General features: G+C 45.7%; 2 protein-coding genes and 1 long non-coding RNA gene across 4 annotated transcripts in view; 1 reads left to right on the forward strand and 2 right to left on the reverse strand.

The window, feature by feature from the left end:
• The window catches only part of polb (polymerase (DNA directed), beta), a 112,142-nt gene extending 110,037 nt beyond the window's left edge, over nucleotides 1-2,105 (reverse strand). Inside the window, exon 1 of the mRNA XM_078239319.1 lies at nucleotides 1,857-2,105. Coding sequence (XP_078095445.1) covers nucleotides 1,857-2,073 — 217 coding nt within the window. The 5' untranslated portion in view covers nucleotides 2,074-2,105. The remainder of the gene's footprint in view (nucleotides 1-1,856) is intronic.
• LOC144510083 (uncharacterized) lies at nucleotides 1,606-18,040 on the forward strand. Of its 2 annotated transcripts, XR_013500564.1 has the most exons (4): nucleotides 1,606-2,119; nucleotides 5,405-5,451; nucleotides 16,741-16,946; nucleotides 17,562-18,040. It is a non-coding gene; the product is annotated as an uncharacterized LOC144510083 (long non-coding RNA). The 2 variants fall into 2 exon arrangements; XR_013500565.1 differs by lacking the exon at nucleotides 5,405-5,451 and having other exon boundaries at nucleotides 1,770-2,119; nucleotides 17,562-17,697.
• On the reverse strand, nucleotides 8,594-25,916 carry enkd1 (enkurin domain containing 1). The gene is made up of 9 exons (XM_078239320.1): nucleotides 25,855-25,916; nucleotides 22,380-22,482; nucleotides 20,851-21,075; nucleotides 19,111-19,283; nucleotides 17,535-17,690; nucleotides 16,676-16,845; nucleotides 15,741-15,877; nucleotides 14,522-14,695; nucleotides 8,594-8,786 (listed from the first exon to the last, which is right to left on the reverse strand). The coding sequence occupies exons 2-8, from the start codon at nucleotides 22,462-22,464 to the stop codon at nucleotides 14,535-14,537; spliced, it is 1,107 nt and encodes a 368-aa protein (XP_078095446.1). The 5' UTR covers nucleotides 22,465-22,482; nucleotides 25,855-25,916; the 3' UTR covers nucleotides 8,594-8,786; nucleotides 14,522-14,534.
• Nucleotides 25,917-27,116: the final 1,200 nt, after the last annotated feature.

Genomic DNA, 27,116 nt, shown 5'->3' on the forward strand with positions numbered 1-27,116 from the left:
ATTTCCAGATTGGGAGTCAGGTTTGGAACTGAATTCAGGGCTAGGGTTCGGATTGGGAGTCAGGGTTGGAACTGGATTCAGGGCGAACGTTCGGATTGGGAGTCAGGTTTGGAATTGGATTCAGGGCGAACGTTCGGATTGGGGGACAGGAATGGAATAGGATTCAGGGCCAATGTTCGGATTGTCGGTCAGGATTGGAATGGGATTCAGGGCGAATGTTCGGATTGGGAGTCAGCATTGGAATTGCATTCAGGGCTAGGGTTCGGATTGGGAGTCAGGGTTGGAACCGGCCTCTTTTAAGGTCAAACCAAATAAACAAACTCAAATTAAGTCAGGACAAAGAAAAAGGGGCAGCTCCCCAAAAGGAGGGGGAACAGCCCGAACAAAAATCAAAGTACAAAGGAAACTTAAAAACATCAAATCATAATGTGATTATTAGGGTCGATAACGCACCCCAATCCCTGCAGTGCCCATCGGGGGCGGAAGGCGTCAACTGTGCCCGTGGACACCGCATGCTCCCTCTCCAGGGACACCTGGCCGCGGTAGAGGGGCAGACAGTCAGGATGGACGGCCCCCTCGATCGCCCACTGCCTGGACCTGTAAATGGTGCGTTTCACCAGGCCCAGGAGCAGGTTCACGAGGAGGTCACCATCCCGACCCTCCCCTCTCCGCACCAGGTGCCCGTAGATCAGGAGCGTGGGACTGAAGTGCAAACAGAACACCAATAAAAGGTTTTTGAGGAAAACAAAAAGGGAGTGCAGCCTAAGACACAAAACATAGTTTTATTCAGGACTAATGTTTGGATTGGGAGTCAGGGTTGGGATTTAAGGTGCTCACTTCCGGATTGGGAGTCAGGTTTGGAATCGAATTCAGGGCGAACGTTCGGATTGGGGGTCAGGGTTGGAATGGGATTCAGGGTGAACGTTCGGGCTGGGAGTCAGGGTTGGAACTGGATTCAGGACTAATGTTCGGATTGGGAGTCAGGGTTGGGATTTTCGGCGCTAATTTCCGGATTGGATGTCAGGTTTGGAATTGAATTCAGGGCAAACGTTTGGATTGGGAGTCAGGGTTGGAATTGGATTCAGGGCCAACGTTCGGATTGGGAGTCAGGGGTGGAATTGGATTCCGGCCTAACGTTCGGATTGGGAGTCAGGGTTGTAACTGGATTCAGGACCAGGGTTTGGATTGGGAGTCAGGGTTGGAACTAGATTCAGGGCTAATGTTCGGATTGGGAGTCAGGATTGGGATTTTAAATGCTAATTTCCGGATTGGGAGTCAGGGTTGGAATTGAATTCAGGGCTAACGTTCGGATTGGGAGTCAGGGTTGGAATTGGGTTCAGTGTGAACGTTTGGATTGGGAGTCAGGGTCGGAACTGAATTCAGGATTAGGGTTTGGACTGGGGGTCAGGGTTGGATTTGAATTCAGGGTAACGTCCGGATTGGGAGTCAGATTTGGGATTGGGAGTCGGGGCTAACGCTTGGATTAGGAGCCAGGTTTCAGATTGAAAGTCAGGGCTGGGATTTTCAGGGCTAACATCCAGACTGGGTTTGAGGATTCAGGACTGGGTTTAAGGATTAGGATATGGATGTCTGTGTTTAGGATTTGGATTGGGGTCAATGTTAGAAGCTGATGGAGACACAATGTAAATATTGTAACGATGATAAAGACAGAGAGACATCAGCATCCGCTCTCACCGCCCTGACAGGAGAGTCCTGAGGGCTGCCATTCCCCCGGTCTATTATGATGAATAATTAACCAGTCTCTCCCTGCCATTGTGTGGGGACAGGGCTGGCCCTGCACGGCACGGCCCCGGGCCGCTGTTTCTCCCCATCCCGCTCCGACGCCCTTCCCTTACCGATCAGGAAGTCGGTGATCCCCTCATTCAGCGTCTCCTGCGGCGCTTTCCTCTTGCTCATGGCGGCCGACCCGTGAAGGAAAAGGGAGCGAAGCAAGTGGCCGCCGCCGGTCACCGTCCTGCCTCGGAGAGGGAGAAGGAGAGCTGCCGTCAGGAAAGCGGCAGGCTTCAGCCGCGCTGCTAGGCCGCGTGCGCGCGACCAACGGCCAGCTGGCATTTAAAGGCGGGCCGCGCGCTCAGCCCAACTGCCACCCAGACACCAGGTACCAGCAATTATATTTATATAGTCAATTCATACTCATATATATATATATATATATTTAATGTTGGCATCTTTGATCCATTATTGACCGATTTATTTTGTTTTGCACTGTGTTTACTGGGTGAAATTGTGCCATTCCTGCCCATATGGCCATGGGGGCAATGCAAATTCCTGTCAAACCCAACATTCATCTTGGTCTCCCTCCCCCCCTTTCACCAACAAAGACTTAACTGCATTTCCATAGCGCCTTTCACCACCGCCAAAGCATCTTAAGGCTGACCGAGCCCCTTTCCATGAGGTGTTTTCGCACCCTGTAACAAGGCGGCGACCAATTTGCCCGCAGCAAGCTCCCCGCAAACATTGATGGCGCTATCATAGCGTGCCCAATTTTGGTCTCCCTTACTCTGGCTACCCACGCCCCCCCCCCCCCCCCCCGGCCGCCTTTCAACCAACAAAGACTTATCTGCATTTCCGTAGCGCCTTTCACCACCCCCAAAGCATCTTAAAGCCAACTGAGCCCTTTCCTGCATGCACCCTGTAACAAGGCGGCGACCAATTTGCTTGCAGCAAGCTCCCTGCAAACATTGATGGCGCTACCGTAGAGTGCACACAATTTTGGTCTCCCTTATTCAGGCTACCCCCCACCCCTCCCTTTCAACCAAAGACTTATCTGCATGTCCATGGCGCCTTTCACCACCCCCAAAGCATCTTAAAGCCGACCGAGCCCTTTCCTGAGTGCACCCTGTAACAAGGCGGTGACCAATTTTCTCGCAGTGAGCTCCCTGCAAACATTGTTGGCTCTATCATAGTATGCGTAATTTTGGCTTTCCTTACTCTGGCTACCCACGTCCCCAGCCGCCTTTCAACCAACAAAGACTCATCTGCATTTCCGTAGCGCCTTTCACCACCCCCAAAGCATCTTAACAGTGACCAAGCCCTTACTGAGGTATTTTCATACCCTGTTACAAGGCGGTGACCAATTTGCTCATAGCATGCTCCCTGCAAACATTGATGGTGCTATCATAGTGTGCCCAATTTTGGTCTCCCTTACTCTGGCTACCCCTCACCCCTCCCTTTCAACAAAAGACTTATCTGTATTTCCATAGCGCCTTTCACCACCCGCAAAGCATCTTAAGGCCGACCAAGCACTTTCCTGAGGTGTTTTCGCACCCTGTAACAAGGCGGTGACCAATTTGCGCACAGCAAGCCACTCGCAAACATTGATGGAACTACAATAATGTGCCCAGTTTCGGTCTCCCTTACTCTGGTTACCCCCTCCCTCTTTCAAACCAACAAAGACTTAACATTTCCGTTGCACCTTTCACCACCCCCAAAGCACTTTACAGGCCAATGGAGCCCTTTCCAAGGTGTGGTCGCATCCCATAACAAGGCGGCGAAATTTGAGCATAGCAAGCTCCCCACAAACATTGATGGCACTACCGTATTGTGTGTCCAGATTTGGTCTCCTGACTTGAAAAAGGATGTGGTAGCTCTGGAAATAGTTTAGAGGCGGTTCACCACATTGATTCCAGGGACAAAAGGGCTGTCGTACGAGGAACATGGTTGGATAGCTTGGACTTGTGCTCACTGGAGTTCAGAAAAATGAGTGGGAATCTGATCGAGGTATATAAAATGCTAAAGGGGATTGATAAGATGGACATTGAACAGATATTCCCCCACGTGGGACAGTCTAGAAAAAGAGATCATATAATCAATTGAATCCTCCAGTACAGAAAGAGACCATTCAGTCCATCGAGTCTGCACCAACCTCAATCCCACGCAGGCCTTATCCCCATAACCCCATGCATTTACCCTAGCTACTCCCCCTGACACTAAGGGGCAATTTAGCATGGCCAATCCATCTAACCTGTACACCTTAGGACTGTGGGAGGAAACCGGAGCACCCGGAGGAACCCACGCAGACACAAGGAAAACATGCAAACTCTACACAGACAGTGACCCAAGCCAGGAATCGAATCTGGGTCTCTGGCACTGTGAGGCAGCAGTGCTAACCACTGTGCCAATAAGGAGTGAGAGGCGGTAGGTTCAAAACTGAGATGAGGAGAAACTACTTCTCTCAGAGGGTTGTGAATCTGTGGAACTCGGCCCCAGAGTGCAGCAGATTCAATAGATATGTTTCGGATGGAGAGTGGGATAAAGGGCTTTGGGAAGCAGGCAGGAAAGTGGCGCTGAGACCATGATGAGATCAGCCATGATATTAAATGGTGGAGCAGACTCAAAGGGTTGAATTGTCTGCTCCCGCTCCTAATTCCTATGTTCCTATGTATAGACTGACCCACAATTTGAAGATAAAATCTACTACTCCAGGGTTGCATGTTTCTGCTATGAGTCTTCATGTGGGAACTGAACAGGCCAATTCTCAATCCACCAATCTTCATTTGAACACATGGGGCAGGACGTCCCACAAGATAGTGGGATCCAGAAGGCGGCGGCGGCGGGGGGGAAACATGATTCACTTCCTTTTCTACCTCATCATTAAAACAGTGACTCAAAGCATTGTCGCCATTTGGAATAATTGGTAGCAGGTTTCACCCAGCAACAATGCTGCTGTGTTTTCAGGGTCAGCATCACAGTGTCTTTGGAGCATTTTGTTTGTCCTTTGCTGGAAAGCCGGCCAGTTGAGGAAGGGGGGGAAGGCCACCCTGTGCGGCTATCCAGACACAATGCGTAGCAGGACTGGCTTCAAGCATGAGCTCTCACAGCGGTGTTTTCACAACTAGTTCAGCTGTTTTCCTTCAGGTTGGCTGAGGGATGAATGTTGGCCAGGGGGGAGCTCTCCTACTCTTCCTTTTGCTTCCATCATTCCCACCCAAGATGACATCGCCAACAAGTGCAACATTCTTCCAGTACAGCAGTCGAGTATCAGCTTCAATTTTTGTGCTCAGTAGGACTTGAATCAGCCTCCTCCTATCACGGTGACCTACTAAGCCTCGGCTGATACAAAGAAAATAAAGTTTGGTGACACTCGCACCATTACGGTGATCCCACCAGCTGACCAACCTGTTTTCAATGTAACAAGGGTGCACTCATCTTCACAACCCATCACAAGTGTCAATCAGAAGAGTTCCATTTGTAGTTGACAATTCTTTTTTATATTCAACATATTCTGACATTATTGCATCTTTTGTGTGTGAATGGTTAAGTTATTTAGAATATGGAAGCTTGACTACATAATAAAAACCTACCTGCTGAATCATTTTGAGTAGAATATTTTAGGCACCTTCACCTGCACTGGCTGATTCTGCTCACCTTTGATCTGTTGCAGGTATAAATATGATGTGGAGATGCCGGCGTTGGACTGGGGTAAACACAGTAAGAAGTTTAACAACACCAGGTTGAAATCCAACAGGTTTATTTGGTAGCAAAAGCCACAAGCTTTCGGAGCCTTAAGCTCCTTCTTCAGGTGAGTGGGAATTCTGTTCACAAACAGGGCATATAAAGACACAAACTCAACTCACAGAACAATGGTTGGAATGCGAATACTCACAGCTAATCAAGTCTTAAAGGCACAAACAATATGAGTGGAGAGAGCACCAAGACAGGTTAAAGAGATGTGCATTGTCTCCAGACAGGACAGCCAGTGAGACTCTGCAAGTCCAGGCAAGCTGTGGGGATCACAGACAGTGCAACACGAACCCAACATGCCGGTTGAGGCCGTCCTCATGTGCGCGGAACTTGGCTATCAGTTTCTGCTCAGCGACTCTGCGCTGTGAAGGCTGCCCCAGAGAACGCCCACCCGAATATCAGAGGCCGAATGCCCGCGACTGCTGAAGCGCTCCCCAACAGGAAGAGAACAGTCTTGCCTGGTGATTGTCGAGCGGCGCCCATTCATCCGCTATCGCAGCGTCTGCATGGTTTCCCCAATGTACCATGCCTCGGGACATCCTTTCCTGCAGCGTATCAGGTAGACAACGTTGGCCAAGTTGCAAGAGCATGTACCGTGTACCTGGTGGACGGTGCCCTCACGCGAGATGATGGCATCTGTGTCGATGATCCGGCACGTCTTGCAGAGGTTGCTGTGGCAGGGCCGTGCGGCGCCGTGGCCACTGCCCTCCCGAAGGCCGGGCAGTCCGCCGCGGACAATGGTCTGCTCGAGGCCGTGCGGCCGCTTGAAGGCAAGAAGTGGGGGTGTGGGGATGGCCTTGGAAGTGACCACGGCACCGCACGGCCCTGCCACAGCAACCTCTGCAACACGTGCCGGATCATCGACACAACAAGTGCGTGAGGGCACCGTCCACCAGGTACACGGTGCATGCTCTTGCGACTCGGCCAACATCGTCTACCTGATACGCTGCAGGAAAGGATGTCCCGAGGCTTGGTACATTGGGGAAACTATGCAGACGCTGCGACAGCGGATGAATGGGCGCCGCTCGACAATCACCAGGCAAGACTGTTCTCTTCCTGTTGGGGGGCGCTTCAGCGGTCGCGGGCATTCGGCCTTTGATATTCGGGTGGGCGTTCTCCGGGGCGGCCTTCACAGCGCACGGCAGCGCACTGAGCAGAAACTGATAGCCAAGTTCCGCGCACATGAGGACGGCCTCAACCGGGATGTTGGGTTCGTGTTGCACTGTCTGTGATCCCCACAGCTTGCCTGGACTTGCAGAGTCTCGCTGGCTGTCCTGTCTGGAGACAATACACATCTCTTTAACCTGTCTTGGTGCTCTCTCCACTTGCATTGTCTGTGCCTTTGAGACTTGATTAGCTGTAAGTATTCGCATTCCAACCATTGTTCTGTGAGTTGAGTTTGTGTCTTTATATGCCCTGTTTGTGAACAGAATTCCCACTCACCTGAAGATGGAGCTTAAGGCTCAGAAAGCTTGTGGCTTTTGCTACCAGATAAACCTGCAGGTATAAATAAGCAGTGAGCCTAATATCCCTCCCCTGTAGCCAGATCGGGAAGGTTCTGGTAAATGCAGTCACTCACTGCTCCCTTCACGTCAATTCCATCATGATAGATCATGCATTGCTTTAAAATAAAGAAATAGCTTGCATCCAGTATATTCCTGGCAATGGCCATAACAAACAAAAAGGATTTAACCATCTCTCCTTGACATTCAACAGTGTTACCGTGTAGAATCCCATACCAACAACATCCTAAGAGTTACCAGTGACCAGAACCTTAACTGGATCAGCCAGATAAACACTGTGGCTGCAAGGGCAGGTCAGAGGCTGGAAACCTTGCAGTAAGCAACTCCCCACCTGACTTCTTAAGGCTTGCCCACCATCTACATGGCACAAGTCAGGTGTGTGATGAAATACTCTTCACTTGCCTGGATGGGTGCGGCTCCAACTACACCCAAGAAAGCTGACAACATTCAGGCCAAAGCAGCCCACTGGGTCGGCACACCATCCACCACCCTAGACATCGCTAGGGTGTGCAGCAGCAGCATTCTGTACCACATAACTCACCAAGCCTCCTTCAACAGCATCCTCCAAATCTACCTTTTCCACAGAGAAGGACAAGGGCAGCACGTACATGGGAACAACACAAGCCGCAAGCTCCCCCCATCTTCCTGACTTGGAATTATATCACCCTTTCTTCACTATCACTGGGTCAAAATCCTGGAACTCCCTCCCTAACTGCACTGTGGGTGTACCTACACCACACAGACTGCAACGATTCAAGACACCACCTCACCACCTTCTCAAGGGCAATTAGAGATGGGCAACAAATGCTGGCTTCACAGCCCATGAAAGATTTTTTAAGAAGTCTTCAGGACAACCAAAAGCTCTTCACAGCCAATGAAGTACTATTATATTACAAGCAAAACGTCTAGAGGGAGACAGAGAAGGCTGAGAGATTTCTATAGCTTTGTGGCCCGAGAAAGAATGAGTTTTACAATTAGATACAATTATAGACTCCTACAGTGCAGAAGGAGGCCATTCAGCACATCATGCATGCACCAACCACAATCCCACCCAGGCCCTATCCTAATAACCCCATGCATTTACCCGACTCGTCCCCCTGACACTAAGGGGCAATTTAACATGGCCAATCCACCTACCCGCACATCTTTGGACTGTGGGAGGAAACCGGAGCACCCGGAGGAAACTCATGCAGACACGAAGAGAACGTGCAAACTCCGCACAGACAGTGACTCAAGCCAGGAATCAAACTCAGGTCCCTGGCACTGTAAGGCAGCAGTGCTAACCACTGTGAGGCAGCAGTGCTAACCACTGTGCCACCGTGCCACCCAAAGATTCTACAAATGAGAGGATGCAGGGAGATGGAAAGCTCAGAGAGGTTGGGAGAAACAATAGGAGCAATGACACATAATAATATTGATAAAGAGAGAGAGATTGTGTTGTTTGTATCATATGATCTTTGTTATTATGCATTATATCAGCTGTAACAGCATACCTCTCTCTCTACCTGCCCTCCCTGAAAACATGGTTTGCGTGTCCAGACATTTGCCATCATTAAATATCGAAATTAAAAACTCACTTTTTGTTTCAAAAGTTAATAAATTTAATGAAAAAGTATCACTATTACAAAATTATTTAATTACATTGATGATAAAAATCTGACAGTTTATTTATTTACATGTCTGTACAGAAAAATAGCAACAGATCCAGAAATCAAGGCTGTCTTGGTTGGAAGTAGGATCAGCTCAGTGCCTGGCATCAAGCAGCTTCCAAGTAGTAGCCTGGATCAAAAATAAAAGAACAAAAAAAAACCAAAAGATGTGGCATCAAAAAATACACACAACAATCTGGGCACAAAATATGACCTTGCAGATTCACCCATGTAAACATATCTCGAAACAAGAGTAGGAAATCAAGGGCTTTGTAAAAATCATTTCCTGTCAATATTTTTCAAGTTTCCTGTCACTTACCCATGAAGGCAGTGAGTTATAAAAGACATACAGCTCTTGAGACAGAGGCAGCAGAGGCCCTCCAGGATCTCAGATGCTAAATGGCCTCCTTCGCTGCATAACTTGAGTGCTAATATGACGTTTCCTCATGAAGGCCCTTTTCGCCATGCTTGATTCCAGTTTAACTTGACATACATACACACACACCTTATAGCAAACAGAGTACGGAGTCGGTAATTCTTTGCCAAGGCATATTGAATTCAGCTCCAGTGCTCAGGTAACAACGCACAGCAATTTTAACAATGAAAATCTTTTCTCTGTTAAGATGCTGACAGGTCAGCTGTTGATTTCCAGAACCTTCTGCATTCATTGAACAAAAACCTCCCGGGTCTCAACACGTCAATATTATAATATGCGCTTTGATTATCTATGGAAACGTGAGCTTACTGCTCAGCAAGTTGCACCTTTATTTTAACAGCTAAAGGTCAAACTAATGCAAACCTGCCATTTGCCAGTAGATGGACCTCTTGTGATTTAAATTGTTCTCCAACATTTTCAGGTTTTAGCATAAATCTGATTGTGGCACTGCCTGGTACTGCATTATTGTGATTAATAACACTTGTAAGATATCTTTCTATACTGTAGCAAATGATTATTATCCATACAATGCAACCCATGGGGTGGAGGTGGGGAGGGGGACAAATTTCTAGAGGAAGAAATATTAAAATATTCTCAACTGCCCAAAATGAAATCATTCAAGATCTGCTGCAAAACCTCAATTTTCTGTCCTATTTGTTCTATCTCGTGCTACCCACATATTCAGCTATTTTCCCAATAGATTCCTTACGAACATACTGATTAGGAGCAGGAGTATGCTACTCGGTCACTCGAACCTGCTCCACCATTCAATAAGATCATGGCTTATCTGAATGTAATGTCAACTCCATATTCTTAGCTCCCCGGTTAACCTTTCACCTGCTTGTTAATCAACAATCTATCTAGCTCTGCCTTAAAAGTATTCAAAGAATCTACTTCCACTTCGTTTTGAGGAAGAAAGTTCCAGAGACTCACCACCCTCAAAAAAAAAATCACCTCATCCCTGTCTTAAATGAGCGACCCCCTTATTTTTAAACAGTGACCCCCAGGACAGGATTTTCCACGTAACTGACCATGTGTTTTGCCATGACAGAGATAGCCCGCCATTGGCTGGCAGCAGCGTCTTCTGGTCCCACTGTTGTCCACAGGTTTCCTGTTGAATGCATTCCTTGCAGCTAGGAAACCCACGGCAGGGGTGCGCCATTGAGGGGGGACTGGAGGATCCAGCCTGCGTGAATGGCTGGAAAATTCCAGTCCTAGTTATAGATTCACCAACAAGAGGAAACGTGTGCTCCACATCAACCCTGTCAAGACACCTCAGGATCTCAAAGGTTTGATCAAGTCACATTTTACTCTTCTCAACTCTAGTGGATACAAACTTCTGTGACGCTACTGTGCCTTGAAGGAATATATTTTAATCATGTTTCTCTGCACTGCTTGTAAGAGGGCCTGGCCTTTTTGTGCTTATAGCCATGGTGTCTGTTGAAGCAATATGACGGGCATCTGGTTTATCTTTAACCTGGGCCTAATCCTGGAGTTTTACAACCCTTTTGAATTGTCAGGGAAAAATTGACAGGTCACGGTCAGGTGGTTCCTTCACACAGAAAGTCCAAGTGTTCACTTTCAGTCTGGCTGCTGGCTGGTTAAAAGCTGATGGACTCCAGACTGAAAACAGTGTTCCTGTCTCTCTCCCTGATATTTGAAATTTAGCTCTTAGTGGCTGGCTAGCCAGAGGCAAGGAGTGCCCCTGTCTCTTGAAGTGTACTCAAAGTACCAGGGTCAGAAGGCCTCAGCGTTTTCAACTCACCATCCAAAGGAGTAAACCACAGAGGGAGGGGACAGGAACGGGTAGAGGGGGGTTGGAAAGCTGCAAGATCCAGCACCACATGAGCATACTTACTTTCTTATTAAGCCTGGAATGGGGGTGTATGTTTGCAGGGGTGGTTGTGTTGGAGCCAACACAAGTTGTTAAGGAATATACAATATAGAAACAGAGAAAACTGCAGCACAAAACAGACCCTTCGGCCCCACAAGTTGTGCCGAACATATCCCTATCTTTTAGGCCTACCTATAACCCTCCATCCTATTAAGTCCCATGTACTCATCCAGGAGTCTCTTAAAAGACCCAATTGAGTTTGCCTCCACCACCACTGACGGCAGCCGATTCCACTCGCCCACCACCCTCTGTGTGAAAAACTTCCCCCTAACATTTCTCCTGTACCTACCCCCCAGCACCTTAAACCTGTGTCCTCTCGTAGCAGCCATTTCCACCCTGGAAAAAAGCCTCTGAGAGTCCACCCGATCTATGCCTCTCAACATCTTATATACCTCTATTAGGTCTCCTCTCATCCTACGTCTCTCCAAGGAGAAAAGACTGAGCTCCCTCAGCCTATCCTCATAAGGCATGCCACTCAATCCAGGCAACATCCTTGCAAATCTCCTCTGCGCCCTTTCAATCTTTTCCACATCCTTCCTGTAATGAGGCGACCAGAACTGAGCACAGTACTCCAAGTGGGGTCTGACGAGGGTCTTATATAGCTGCATCATTATCCCCGGACTCCTAAACTCAATCCCTCGATTGATAAAGGCCAGCATACCATATGCCTTCTTAACCACCTCTTCCATCTGCGGGGCCGATTTTAGAGTCCTGTGGACCCGGACCCCAAGGTCCTTCTGATCCTCTACCATACTAAGAGTCTTTCCCTTTATATTGTACTCCTTCATCCCATTCGACCTGCCAAAATGGACCACTACGCATTTATCTGGGTTGAAATCCATCTGCCACTTCTCCGCCCAGTCTTGCATCCTATCTATGTCCCTCTGTAACTTCTGACATCCCTCCAGACTATCCACAACCCCACCAACCTTCGTGTCGTCGGCAAACTTACCAACCCATCCCTCCGCTTCCTCATCCAGGTCATTTATGAAAATGACAAACAGCAAGGGTCCCAGAACAGATCCCTGGGGCACACCACTGGTGACCGACCTCCATGATATCATGATTTTTTTTTCTTATTTGTAATTGGTAAAAGATATTGCTAATTGTATTATATGTAAACTGTATTCTTAAATAAACGTGGTTTGATAAAAGCTCCCGAGTGGGTCATTTGAATCATACCTGGCGTGAAACATCTTATGCTTATCTGTGCCAAAACTCAAAGTGCAAACCTTGTGGTCTGGGCTGATGTCATAAAACACCTTGGAGTTTCTGACTAGATTGCAACACCTCTCCAACCTTTCCCCATAAGACAACCCAACCATACTTGGTATTAGTCTAGTAAACCGACCCAAACTTCTTGGAATGCATTTACATCTTTCCATAAATAAGGAGACCAACACTGTACACAATACTCAACATGTATTCGTACCAATGCCCTGTACAATTGAAGCATAACCTTCCTACTTTTCTATTCAATTCCCCTCACAATAATTCCATTAGCTTTCCTAATTACTTTCTGGACCCGAATACTAGTCTTTTGTGATTCATGCACTCGGACACCAGATCTCTCTATGCCTCAGAGCTCTGCAATCTCTCAGCATTTAGATAATGCGCTTCTTATTTATTCTTCCTGCCAAAATGGAAAATTTCACTTTTGCCCACATTTTATTCCATTTGGGTGTGCAAAGAGAATCGGAATACTCCATCTGCCAGATTTTTGCCTGCTCACTTAATCTATGTCTCTCTGTAGCTTCCTTACATTCCCTTCACGATTTACTTTACCACCTATCTTTGTGTCTTAAGCAAATTTAGCAACCATACCTTCAGTTCCGGAATAAAAATTATTTTTGGAAACAAAATGTTGACAAATAAGGGAAGAATGAGGGGGAAAAGATTGTCAAGCCCAACTAGCACAGGTCATTTCTCCCTCCTTAACACATTGCTAGTTTTGTACTGAAACTCTTAATTGGAGTGTGTGTCAGGAGGACCAAGACATCACTCTACATTTTTCTAAAAATAAGTATCCTGGCTAATCTATTAAAATTATTATTTTTTAAAAAATGGACAAAGGCTTTAAAATGACTGAAGCCAGGACCAACTATGACTCTCACAAAAAGAATTTCTGGCCTTCAGTAACAGCAGCAGCCCCCTCGTTATTTCTCAAGAAGACCCAGTGTCCTTTGTGACTGCCGACATCAAATGCCAGGGAGCTGCACAAGGGCCATTTACATTGATAATGTCATGCTCTGGCCAAAGGAGATGATCCAAGAGCAAAGGACACTGAAACATCTCATTGAACTTATTAACAAACGAAATATTAACGATCTCGAGAATCTAGATGCAGAATATACATCCTTTGTCCAAACCAAAGTGGAGGTGTGGGAGTTGCGTCATCTGCCACTTTCTCCTGGAAAATGTCAGACTGCCATTTTCCATCTCGAAGGTAGCAGTAGAAAACGGCTCTGTCCAGGTTTTGAATACCTGGCTCCCCACCTACACTGTTTTCTGTACCAGCACCTACAAGATTAATTCATCCCTATGGACCCATCTCATTGTGTAAGTCATCTCTGCTGGGAAAGTGAATTATTAAGCATCAGTCTTCAACCTCCTGACTTTGAAGGAATATACCATTGGACTTTTGATTCTGGACCCTGGACTCGGATGAAACAGTAATTCTTATCTTCTCTGTGGTCTTTGCCTTGGACCCCTTTCTTTCCCGGGAAATGTTGCGTTTTGAGTGTGTGCAAAATAAACTAACCCTTTCAGTTCACCCTATCTTGAGTTTGCTGTGGAGTTATTAATAGAAATTGGATCACATCAAAACCGAGGGGTTGGGAAATATGCCACTGCTTACAAAGAGGGATATCAAAAATCAAAAACATCTTCCTGTTTATGGCTGGGTGGTGAAAGGACAAATCAGGGCTGTTTAAATTAAAACCCCATCCCGCCTAGAGCAGATGGCGCTGATCATTCTCCAACACTTGCCCAAATAAGGATGCTCCAAAGCAAGCTTTGGCAATGAGACAATGGAAAGCATCTCAGTCAAGCCCAATTTAGTTTTCTTTCCAAGTATCTATGTGCACAAATCCCAATGGATCATTATAATGTTATCATGAGTGGAAGCCTTCCTGGATAAGACTGATGTGGAGATCACCTGATGAAGGGGCAGTGCTCCCAAAGCTCATGATGCCAAATAAACCTGTTGGACTTTAACCTGGTGTTGTGAGACCTCTTACTGTGGTTTGAGACTGTGTGGTCAATTGTGATCCCTCAAGTGCTAAACCCACATAGACGATGGACTGTCTGGCATCAGCTGAGCCACTTAGGAAGTATTGAGTTTATTGCATCTTTCCCAAATCTTGTGTTTTTTAAACAATTTATGTGGCATGGTTGTTGATTCAGCTTTGATTTCACACTTCTCATCTCTTCCCCCCCCCCCCTTTTGCATCCTAACCACTTTGATCAAAACTATCATCCCCAGTAACAAGTAAAATGCCCTCCCACAGAAGAGTTGCTACAACCTAGTTTTTACCTCGTGGAGCTACTTAGTCGTTGGTTTTGATGAAAACTTTGGGCCGGGAGAAGATTTTGATGGCTTCTTCAATCTCAGCCAGCTTCCTCTCGAGGTCGGTGCGTCGATTCCGCATGCCAATGGTATCCACTCGTACAGGGAACATCAGCAATTGCTTGGTCAGTTCCTTTTGGGCTGGGGGGGAGGGGGGGGCAGTGGAGGAAGATCAAATCATAGGAGCAAGAGAAGAGCAGTTAAAATACATTGCAAGGATCAGTCCTCTGCTCAATCTTAATCACTAGACGACAGCTCTGAACCATTCTTGGCTTTGCCCAGTAATGCTGCTTGAAAAATGCTGGAAATACATAGGGCTAAAAACATTTGAAAAGTTTTGTTGTCAAAAGTGGAAAAGGGAAAGACAGACAACTCCAAACACTTTCACTCACTTCAGTAAGCCTTGCAATCTGTATTCACTGTTTTATTCTCAAGATCATTACTTTATAGGTGAATCCTCAGCTCATAACTCCATTTCAGCTTGGATAACATATATCTGTATATGAAGCTATTGCAAGAGAAACTGTCCCCTACCTTTTATGGTTTTACCAGTAATTAAACAATACAACATGAAAGGACTGTAAATATGCCCATTCCATCAGTGGGTTCCACACATGAACATCCCAATAAAATGCTCAAACAGTAGGATTCCAGAAATTATTGTTCCCCAGTGTTCATGGTGTCTAGATGCTCCCAGACAGTGCAAAGGGTGTGAACTACCTATGTTGCAGATACAGTGCCCACGTTAAGTCTCAGTCACAACTGGGTAGCTCCAAGTTGGCAGCATTTGATGCATCAAATGGTCAGTCAGGCAGAAAAACTGCCTTATATTCACCATAAACTCCATGACTGGCACTGCTGGAGATTTACAAAACCTCTGGATTTTCAGGGGTTGGTGTTGAGAATGGAGATGTGAAAGAATAAATACCAATCAAAACTGATCTTCCAATTCAAGCTTGTGTGTCAGGAGTCTAACCTTCCAGAATTTCTAGGCTATCACGCTCCAAATTTCAGGTCAAATGGAACTAAATTCTACAAATACCAAATCGCAGAATAAGCAGCCCCAATTATGTAAAAGCCTTTACCCATATCTGCAAAGCAGTGAACGTTTATAAATTCTTTGAAAAGATAACGGATTGATTTAACAAACTCTGGGGTTGATTCGGGCAGAGCACATTACACATACTTTGTTGAAGTGAATTGAGTGTTTCCAGACGTTCATTCTCTGGCATCCGAGTGTGGCCGGGAGGCATGCTGGGATCAGGGATATTCTTCCGTTGTTCCTCCGCCTCTTTGCTCCACTGATTCCTCCTTTCAATCAAACTGGAAACAGTCAGAACATAAATCAGATATCCTCCATGGAAAAGCAGTAACACGGAAAATTTACAGTCAAAAGGGAAAAAAACGCAGGGAGAAAGGTGAAGCAGGCAATTCGACAATTTAACTTTATGGTGAAGGTTAATTATTCTGTCTTGCAAATTAAGAACCAAGGATCAAGAACAGACTGGAAAATCGATAAAAGAGACAGATCAGCAACTAGTAATGAAACAACATCAACCTTGAGTTTTAAAAGCTTGGAGACTCCAGAAGGCAAGAAAGCCTGAGGGAATTGAGGCTCTGGGAATGAGGTAGAGAAAACAGCTCTGCATTAAATGTTGATTTTAACATAAATGAGGATACAGGGAAAAGGAAGAATGTCTAAGAGTGGATTTCAAGCTTGTAAGAGGAGGTAGTCTCACAACACCAGGTTAAAGTCCAACGGGTATATCAGGCATCACAAGCTTTCGGAGCGCTGCTCCTTCCTCAGGTGAGTGACTCGAGGACTCTCCTGAGGAAGGAGCAGCGCTCCGAAAGCTCGTGATTCCAAATAAACCTGCCGGGCTTTAACCTGGTGTTGTCAGACTTCTTACTGCGCCCATCCCAGTCCAACGCCGGCATCTCCACATCAAAGCTTATAAGACAGATGGAAGCGTTGGTAAAATAGAAAGATGCGAAATTATGTGATGTAGAGATAGAGAATGGAGTGTGAGGGGAGAATAAAAATAAAGAAATCAGTGCAGAAAGAGAGAAAAAAGAAAAGGGATTGGTTAGGCACATAATACTGCAATAATCCATGCTTACTACTGTGGCAGCTGTCCTTTATTCTTGCTTATATACTCCTGTTGTTCTTTCTCTTTCCTATCCAGCACATCTGCAAGTGACTGCAGAGACTTGGAGCGTCGTACTGGCATTCTCCTTGCATTCTGTGCGTTGTGCCTGACAAAATCGATATTAACACCTTTGACTTGAATCTTGAACAGAAAACAACAAGGAGATTGGTAATTATGATAAGGAATTACAGTTTCCCTTTACCAGTCACACTACAGAACATTTACAGGCTGCGTGTGACCAGGTAAATCTTCCTACAAGACCGGGCAGATGCGTTTCGGTGAATGACTTCCCAGCTTGACATTTATATCAAAGAACAGAGAAAATTACAGCACAGGAACAGGCCCTTCGGCCCTCCTAGCCTGCACCGACCATGCTGCCCGACTGAACTAAAACCCCCTACCCTTCCGGGGACCATATCCCTCTATTCCCATCCTATTCACATGTTTGTCAAGACGCCCCCTTAAAAGTCACTACCGTATCTGCTTCCACTACCTCCCCCCGGCAGCGGGTTCCAGGCACCCACCACCCTCTGTGTAAAAAAATCTGCCTCGTACATGTCCACAGTATAAATATCCCCTCCACTTGATCAGCATAATTTAATTACATTTAGAACTGTTATGGTGGAGTGAGGGGGGAATTGAAATAAGGAAAACTGAATTGAATTGGGGAATTTCACAGTAACTTCATTGCAGTGTTAATGTAAGCCTTACTTGTGACTAATAAATAAACTTTAACTTTAGGTACATGAAGGAAAACTGGCACTTATCTAACCAATGATGTATTTTTGAAGTGTGATCGTTATTGTAATGTGGATGCACAAGATACTCACTTCTGTGTTGGCATCTGTGTTTCTAAGATCCTCAGCACAACTCTCCGGTTTTGGTGGACTTGGTGACAAGGATCGTTTTGGGCAAATGCCCGACCCACATCTCGAGTGCGCTTTAAGATAACGCTGACTCTCCGAATGCTGGGGCGGTGAACTCTCCTGAGGATAAACAACAAGTGGAAAAGGCGCAAAGCAAAACAGAACGTGTCTCCTGTATTTACTTTAGAAAATCTAGCAGTGCATTGCCAAACCGCAATTTTTGTCACTCTGCCTCATCCTGCTCGGAGAAATTAAGATGACGCCGGCCTGGTACGGAGGGAACTCGCTTCGTCTCATTTGAAACCGAATCAAAGTGACATTTTGTATCCCTGCACCTGCTGCAGCCAAAATTAAAATCCGCAACCACCTCCACCGTAAACTGGCCGGTTCCTGCATTTCACACAGTTGGGAGGATTCTCCTGCAGTCTCAGGGACAGAACGACTTTCATGCAGCCCACAAAATTAGACACAAAAATAAACAGATACACAAAAAAAAGTCTGTTCACGCTTCTTAAAATGTATTATAAAATATCGGAGAAGCACGAAACATCAATACTTTTACAATGATTTTACACTATATTAACCACTACACTATTAAAACTATTTTCTAAATACTAATGAAAAGTTCTCACCACCTTCTTGGCAAGTAAACCTCAGAAGAATTATGCTGCCAAGTCTACAGTGATTTATTTGCCATTAAAACACTAAAACAGATCAAATTTAAGCAAATATCCTGGAGGGACTGGAAATCTGAAAACAAAACAGAAAAAGCTGGAAGTACTCAGCAGGTCAGTAAGTCGACTTTTTTTTTAAAATGAAAAAGGGTCTTAAAAACCTAAAGGCGACTGAATGACCTCTGTTTTCCCACAGATACTGTCTCGTCTGTGCAGCATTTACTACTTTTCCTGATATTGTTTTCTAATGAAAACTGCCGCCCTTCGAGTCATGTCTCTAACCTCTATTCTGATTTTGTTCTGCTAATTTTCTCTCTTAAATGCTATGTTTTTTTTTCAAACCTGTGCCACCTCATTGAAGCAACCATTCCTTGTCAGTGAATTGAGACCGAGTGATAATTGTCATTTTGATCTTGGGAGCATCATTTTTAAGTTGAGGGGCATCTCAATCACACTGGCTGAGATCAAACAACAAACAAAATTACAGCACAGGAACAGGCCCTTCGGCCCTCCAAGCCTGCACCAACCATGCTGTCCGACTGAACTAAAACCCCCTACCCTTCCGGGGACCATATCCCTCTATTCCCCTCCTATTCATGTACTCGTCCAGACACCCCTTAAAAGTCATGACCATATCTGATTCCACTACCTCCCCCGGCATCAAGTTCCAGGCACCCACCACCCTCTGTGTAAAAAAACTTGCCTCATACACCAGCTAATGCAACATACACCAAACATCTACCACATTCTGCTTTGTGCAATTTGGTCCTGAACTATATTGTGCTTTTGTCCACAAGTCATAAGGGAACCCACCCTAACAATTTAATGTCAGTGTTGACTTGTTTAGTATCACCCCAAGTCTCTACCTGTAACTGTGCCATCACTTTCGAAGGAATGGATTCATATTTCTGGGACTTCCACAGTGCTTTCACTGGTTTGGGGCCACTAAGCTCTCGCTCTTGGTCCTTCTCCCTGCATTTCTTCTGTATCTCACGCATTCGCCTCACGTTCTCCTTCTCATGATCCCTTGGCTCTTTCTCTACGGAGAAACAAGATTCCTGTGAGATGGGGGACCAAGAGTGCAAATTCTCCAGGGAGCCAGAGATGTATTGATTTTTGTGACATCAGATTAACAAACCAGGCATTGCATTCTCTTAATCACTGTAATTTCTGCAAACACTTGCATGTTAAATGCTGGTGGCCTTGCAGATAGAATGAAAGAATGGGTACGATATAGAAGACCATTCAGCCCATTGTGTCCCCTGCCTGCTCTTTACAAGACCAACTCACCTAGTCCCACTTCCCGCCATTTCCCCAAAGCCCTCAATTTATTTTCTCTTCAGACAATTATCCCATACTCTTTTGAAGCCACGATTCAATCCGTGTCCACCACACGCTCAGGCAGTGCATTCCACATCCTAACCACCTGCTGTGCAAAAAAAGGTTTTTCCTTATGTTGCCTTTAGTTCTTTTGCCAATCACTCTAATCTGTGTCCTCTTGTTCTCGATCCTTCCCCCAATGGGAAAGGTTTCTCCCTATCTGCTCTATCCAGACCCCTGATGATTTTGCATACCCTTATCAAATCTCCTCTCAACTTTCTCTTCTCTAGCCCCAGCTACTCCAATCTATCCACATAACTGAAGTCCCTCATCTTTGGAACAATTCTCGTCAGTCTTTACTGCACTTTCCCTCACATCCTTCTTAAAAATGTGTGGTGGTCAGAACTGGTCACAATACTCCAGTTCAGGCCAAACCAGTGTTTTATAAAGGCTCACCATAACTTCCTTGCTTTTGTACTCTATGCCTCTATTTACAAGGCCCAGGATCCCGTACGCCTTGTTAATCACTTTCCTAAGCTGTCCTGTCACCTTTGTTGATTTGTGCACATATTCCCCTGATTCTTCTGCTCCTGCAGCTTATTTAGAATTGCATCCTTTATTTTAGTGTCTTTCCTCATTCTTCCGACCAAAATGTATCACCTCACCTTCGCCATATTTGCACTCCTCCAATTCTGGCCTCTTGTGCATCCCTGATTTTAATTGCTCCCCCATTGGTAGTCAGCCATGCCTTCAGCTGCCTAGATCCTAAACTCTGGAATTCCACCACCTTCCCCCTCCACACCTCCCCGCCCTGCCCCAGCAGTCTTCATGATCAGTGAGATCAGTAAAAGATAGATATACTGTTTCTAATAGATATCTGAGTCAGTCAACTATTTGGCATAGTAGATGCATGCTCGCCACCAAAAATATCTTGAAATGGTCAAAATTGACAATGATTCACCACAAACGGCCTGTAAGACATCGATCAATTGAGAAACTAGCCAACTTAAACGGCAAGCAACAGAACACTGGCTGTCAAGATTCCCTACAGACAAGGAGAGCTTAAAAATCAAAATAAAGCATGTCAATAAAATAGATCCACTCAATCCCAAAATGTTATTTTACTTTTTGATCAGCTTTCTCATTTACGGTCCTGTCCCATAGCATTAATTAGGCTTGAGATGATAGATTCCAATCCTAATAGATGCCCAACATAATTCCCCCCCATTCACACTCTCTTCTCCCCCCCCTTCGCAATGAACTAAGCTGTATAAGCATCTATTTACTTTTTGGTGACAGCGGTCTGTGCAATGACACTCCTTCCAGCTGGAGCAGCGCCCCAACAGAGCCCCTTTGCCCTCTCTCCAGGATCTCTCTGGCATTTGAACGCACACGAGGAGCAGGCTGCGAAGGGCGGGCACTGTAGCACGACGGGTACAAGGTGGGATCTGGTGCAAACGGTCCGGAGAGGAAGTCCAGCTTTAGGCTGTTCCCTTCCAACCGACCCCGAGCTGGAGACAAAAACAGGAGGCAAGAAAATTAATAGTCAGTAAAGGCAACCGATACATTGATCATTCAGCTGTGGGGATCCTCATACTGAGCTGATAGTGCCAAGTTCCAGTAGCATTCACTGAATGATGACCAGGAGTGAGAAAAGTGGCTACGTCTTCTCTCTTCAGCTACATCCACTCAGCTCAGACTTGCAGCCATAGAACAACCTTGAGTAACGTTGACTCACAGTACAGTTTGGACTGTAATTTAACATTATAAACTGAGCAAAGTACCTAGGATTTTGTTCCAAGGTTGTGATGCTCTATGTTAAAGAGTTGTTTGAATTATCGAGCTTCAACATAACACACTCAAGAACCTTGGAGGTTAAGAATCTTTTCATATACCCCTAAGAGATCAATCATCCTCTATACAACATACCCTGCGTCAGTATTGCTATTGGTTAATCAATTACCACCTATTTCCGTCATCTTCTGTGTTCAACACATTTCAATCGGATCAACTCAAAACAAAGGCAAAATTCAAAACAAAATCGTAAAAAGTATTAAGATCACATCCATTATTAATCAGATGTCAAAAGCTTCAGCATTGAGTTAACAATTACAGACTATGCATCTTCACTTACCAAATTACTGGCACATAGTGTTTGACTAAGTAGCTGCCTTGCAATCATTCCCAGGAATCCAATTATCAGTGTCACAAATAGGCTTACATTAACACTGCACTGAAGTTACTGTGAAAATTCCCTCGTGGCCACACTCTGGCGCCTGTTTGGGCACACTGAGGGAGAATTTAACATGGTCTTTGCACCTCACCAGCACGTCTTTCGAACTGTGGGGGGAAACCGGAGCTCCCAGAGGAAGCCCACACAGATACGGGGAGAGTGTGCAGAGTCCACTCAGACAGTGACCCAAGGCCGGGAATCAAAACCCGGGTCCCTGGCGCTGTGAGGCAGCAGTGCCAACCACTGTGCCACCGTGTCGCCTCATGTGTATATATAATAATTGAAGCTATCAGTTAAATTCCAGCTTGTAACACTCTCCCAAGCTAATAGAGGTGTCATGTACCTGATCAACACTCTGCTTGCAAAATCAGAAGGTAAAAACATTTCTTTTGTGCATTTTGCTCCTTTAGATATCTTGGTGCCACACACCAATTCCTGGTACGCAGAATGGACAACAGGGTGATCAGACATGATAAGCAAAATAAATTCGCATGGCTTCTGCTTTGTTTCCTCCCAGACATTCAACTGAGAATGTAAAAGGAAAGTGGAAGCACTTCATCTGAAAACACGTTAAAACCTCACCTGACAGTGGACGCCTGTAGAAATCTGGGAATAGTGTTGGGTCCGGTGGAATGGGACCAGATATCTTGGAGGGGCCTTCAGACATATTTGTTTCCTTACAGTACTGCAAGAGAGCAATATCAAGACAGTTTGATTGAAAAATGAGGTAAAAGGAACAGGAGGAGGCTATTCAGCCTCTCAGGCCTATTCCACCGTTTCATACGTGCCCCATCTGTACCTTGACTCCTTTACCCGTGTTTGTTCCATAAACTTCCCTCACAAAGAACTTCCCATTTCAGTCTTGAAAAGATCTCCAGACGTCAGGACATTTTGGAGGACAGAATTGCAAACTTACACTAACCTTCTAAAACATATATCCTGATTTCCCTCCCAAATGGCCTAATTCTGATTTTAAGATTATACGTCACCACCCCCTCTGAATTATCCAGCAGAAGCCAAGACTATCTGCAGTTACCTTACTGGATTAACCAGCCTTTGCATTAATTAAATCCAATAATTTTGTTACTTAGAGAGTGTAACTCGCTACCAAAGTATGGTTGAGGTGAATAACACAGATACATTCAAGAGAAAATTAGATAAGTACATGAGGGAGAAAGGAAGAGCAGGTTATGCTTGTAGGTTGACGCAGTGAGGTGGGAGATGAATGTGGAGCATAAATAGGAACATGAACCTACTAGGTTGAATGGCCCGTTCCTGTGCTGTCGATTCTACCTTGGCTCTCCCCCGAGGTGCAATGCCCAAACTTGAACACAGTACTTCAGATGACTCCCAAGAAGAGTCACACTGGACTCAAAACATTGTTTCTCTCTCCACAGCTGCTGCCGAACCTGCTGAGTTTTTCCAGCATTTTCTGTTCTTGTTGTACTTCAAGTGAGGTTTGCCCTGTACAACTGGAGCAACAATTCCTCACGATTCTGGTTTTGGATAAATATTCCATTCATCTTTTGGATTAGGGGAGGCAGTGGTGTAGTGGTATTGTCACTCAGCTAGTAATCCAGACATCCAGGGTAATGCTCTGGGGATCCAGGTTCAAATCTCATCACGGCAGATGGCGAAATTTAAAAATCAATAAAAGATCTGGAATTAAAATCTAATGATGACCATTGTTGCTTGTTGTAAAAACCCATCTGGTTCATTAATGTCCTTTAGGGAAGGAAATCTGCCATCCTTACCCGGTCTGGCTGACATGTGACTCCAGAGCCACAGAAATGTGGTTGATTCAATGTCCCTCAGGAATGGGCAATAAATGCTGGCCCAGCCAGGGATGCCCACGTCCCATGAACGAATAGAAAAAAATTAGTTTTTCTACCTGTCCACTGAGCTTTTAGTGATCCGTGCACATGAACTTCACATTCAAATCCTAAACAATTGCCATTGTTTTTTGATTTGTCTCTCTTGAATCCAATGGATGACCTTGCACTTGCTAACATTGAACTCCATTTGTCATGGTGTTGCTCACAGTGCTTAATCTGGCAATGTTTCTGAAACGTCCTACTCCATCTACTGTGCCTCCTCGCAGTGTAATTCGCAAACATCACTTTTTTAAAAAAGTGTATTTATTAGTCACAAGTAGGCTTGCATTAACACTGCAATGAAATTACTGTGACAATCCCCTAGTCGCCACACTCCGGTGCCTGTTTGGGTTACACTGAGGGAGAATTTAGCACCTAACCAGCACGTCTTTCAGACTGTGGGAGGAAACCGGAGCACCCGGAGGAAACCCACGCAGACACGGGGAGAAGGTGCAGACTCTGCAGACAGTGACCCAAGCCGGGAATCAAACCCAGGTCCCTGGCGCTGTGAGGCAGCAACTGTGCTGCTCCACTGTTGAAAAAATGAGATCCTAGTACAGTACTGAGGAAGCTGCTTACAGTACTGCAGCAAAATCAATGTACCCCAAACCATCTTTAGGAATTAGAAGGTACCTTTACTCTATAGCAGTGGTTCCCAAAGGGTGCGGCGCACCACACTGGTGCGGCGAGAGAGGATGGCAAGTGTGGCGGGAAGATTCAAGGACAATCAAAGAAATATTTAAACATGGTTTAAACAAGCATTGTTTTATACTTTCTGGATGTCCCATGATCATATTATAAAGTAGTTGTGTTCTATGTTATGAATCAAGCACTACTAGGAGTTGGGTTTTTTTTGTTTTTGAATGTATTTAGAACATACATAGAACATTACAGCGCAGTACAGGCCCTTCGGCCCTCGATGTTGCGCCGACCAGTGAAACCAATCTAAAGCCCATCTAACCTACACTATTTCAATATCATCCATATGTTTATCCAATGACCATTTGAATGCTCTTAATGTTGATGAGTCCACTACTGCTGCAGGCAGGGCATTCCACGCCCTTACTACTCTCTGAGTAAAGAACCTACCTCTAACATCTGTCCTATATCTCTCACCCCTCAATTTGAAGCTATGTCCCCTTGTGTTAGCCATCACCATCCGAGGAAAAAGGCTCTCACTTTCCACCCTATCTCATCCTCTGATCATCTTGTATGCCTCTATTAAGTCACCTCTTAACCTTCTCTCTGACGAAAACAACTTCAAGTCCCTCAGCCTTTCCTCATACGATCTTCCCACCATACCAGGCAACATCCTGGTAAATCTCCTCTGCACCCTTTCCAAAGCTTCCACATCTTTCCGATAATACGGCGACCAGAACTGTACGCAAATGCATTCTTATCAATAAAACATTCGGTGTGGCGTGAGCAAATTTTCATTCCGAAAGTGCGGCCCAGTGAAAAAAGTTTGGGAACCACTGCTCTATAGCATCACTTTTTGTTTTACTCTCACCCATTTTACACATAGCTTGTCCCAATTTATTTTAAGATAACCCCTTTCACCTGACGAAGGGGCAGCGCTCCGAAAGCTTGTGTGGCATTTGCTACCAAATAAACCTGTTTGACTTTAACCTGGTGTTGTTAAACTTCTTACCAGTTCATTCGATATACACGCACCACCCTGTGTAAAGAAGTTGCCCCTCAGGTCCCTTTTAAATGTTTCCCCTCTCACCTTAAACTCTGCCCTCTAGTTTTGGACACCACCTACCCCCCCCCCCCCCCCCGAACCCTGGGGAAAAGACCTTGGCTATTCACCCTAGCTATGGACCTCACGGTTCTTTTTATAAACTCTGGAAGGTCCACCCTCATCCTCCTATGCCCTGAGAGCAAAACAATAGTCCAATGGCTTGGTGCCAAGCTGCTCAGGACGAGAGCTGGGGGCTACTGAGCTGGGGTATAACACCAAGGGAGGAGAGAGTTTGCAGGGGAGAGCCTGTCATAGCCCAGTGCCAGGGGAAGCATCACTATGGAGACAGGTTAGAATCAGCAACATGCCAGCTAGCTGGGGAGTCCAGGCTGGCACCATGGGGAGCAGCAGGAACACACTCAGGGACTTGGGAGACTGACTCAGAGTTACCCCCGGGCTGGGGTTAGACCCCACAGCTGAACACCAACCCCACTCTCACCTTGCTCCAGCTCTCCAACCGCCTGCACCAGCTCTGACCACACGCTGACGCTGCGTCATTGCGTCACCTCCGTCCTCATAGCAACCGCAGGCGCTGCCGCCACAAGTAGCGCTTTGCAACATTCCCCCACTTCCGGGTCTCATTGTCTGACTGTGAATATCACTGTAACACTGAGTCTCACTGTCAGTATCACTGTAACACTGAGTCTCACCTATCACTGTAACACTGAGTCTCACTATCACTGTAGCACTGAGTCTCACTGTCAATGTCACTGTAACACAGAGTCTGACTGTCAATATCACTGTAACACTGAGTCTCACTCACTGTCACTATAACACTGAGTCTCACTGTCACTGTAACCCTGAGTCTCACTGTCACTGTCATTGTAACACTGAGTCTGACTGTCACTACCACTGTAACCCTGAGTCTCACTGTCAATATCACTGTAAAACTGAGTCTCACTGTCAATATCACTGTAACACTGAGTCTCACTGTCACTGTAACACTGAGTCTCACTATCACTGTAACCATGAGTGTCACTGTCAATATCACTGTAACACTGAGTCTCACTGTCAGTGTCACTGTAACACTGAGTCTCACTGTCAATATCACTGTAACACTGAGTCTGACTCTCAATATCACTAACACTGAGTCTCACTGTAACTGTCACTGTAACCCTGAGTCTCACTGTCACTGTCATTGTAACACTGAGTCTGACTGTCACTATCACTGTAACACTGAGTCTCACTGTCAATATCACTGTAACACTGAGTCTGACTGTCACTGTAACACTGAGTCTCACTCACTGTAACACTGAGTCTCACTGTCACTGTAACACTGAGTCTGACTGTCACTGTCACTGTAACACTGAGTCTCATTGTCACTGTAACACTGAGTCTCACTGTCACTGTAACACTGAGTCTCACTGTCACTGTAACACTGAGTCTGACTGTCACTGTAACACTGAGTCTCACTGTCAGTATCACTGTAACGCTGAGTCTGACTGTCACTACCACTGTAACACTGAGTCTGACTGTGAATATCACTGTAACACTGAGTCTGACTGTCACTGTCACTGTAACACTGAGTCTCACTGTCACTGTCACTGTAACACTGAGTCTGACTGTCAATATCACTGTAACACTGAGTCTGACTGCCACTGTCACTGTAACACTGAGTCTCACTGTCACTGTAACACTGAGTCTCACTGTCACTGTAACACTGAGTCTGACTGTCACTGTAACACTGAGTCTGACTGTCAC

This window comes from Mustelus asterias, chromosome 22 (genome assembly GCF_964213995.1).
Source record: "Mustelus asterias chromosome 22, sMusAst1.hap1.1, whole genome shotgun sequence".
NCBI classification, from domain to species: Eukaryota; Metazoa; Chordata; class Chondrichthyes; order Carcharhiniformes; family Triakidae; genus Mustelus; species Mustelus asterias.

Coding starts and splice junctions, on each gene's coding strand:
- enkd1 (XM_078239320.1), bottom strand. CDS start 22,464: ATGTCTGAAGGCCCCTCCAAGATATCTGGTCCCATTCCACCGGACCCA. Junction 21,076..22,379: donor CTACAGGCGTCCACTGTCAG/GTGAGGTTTTAA, acceptor TTTTGTCTCCAG/CTCGGGGTCGGTTGGAAGGG. Junction 17,691..19,110: donor AAGTGATGGCACAGTTACAG/GTAGAGACTTGG, acceptor GTTTATCCTCAG/GAGAGTTCACCGCCCCAGCA.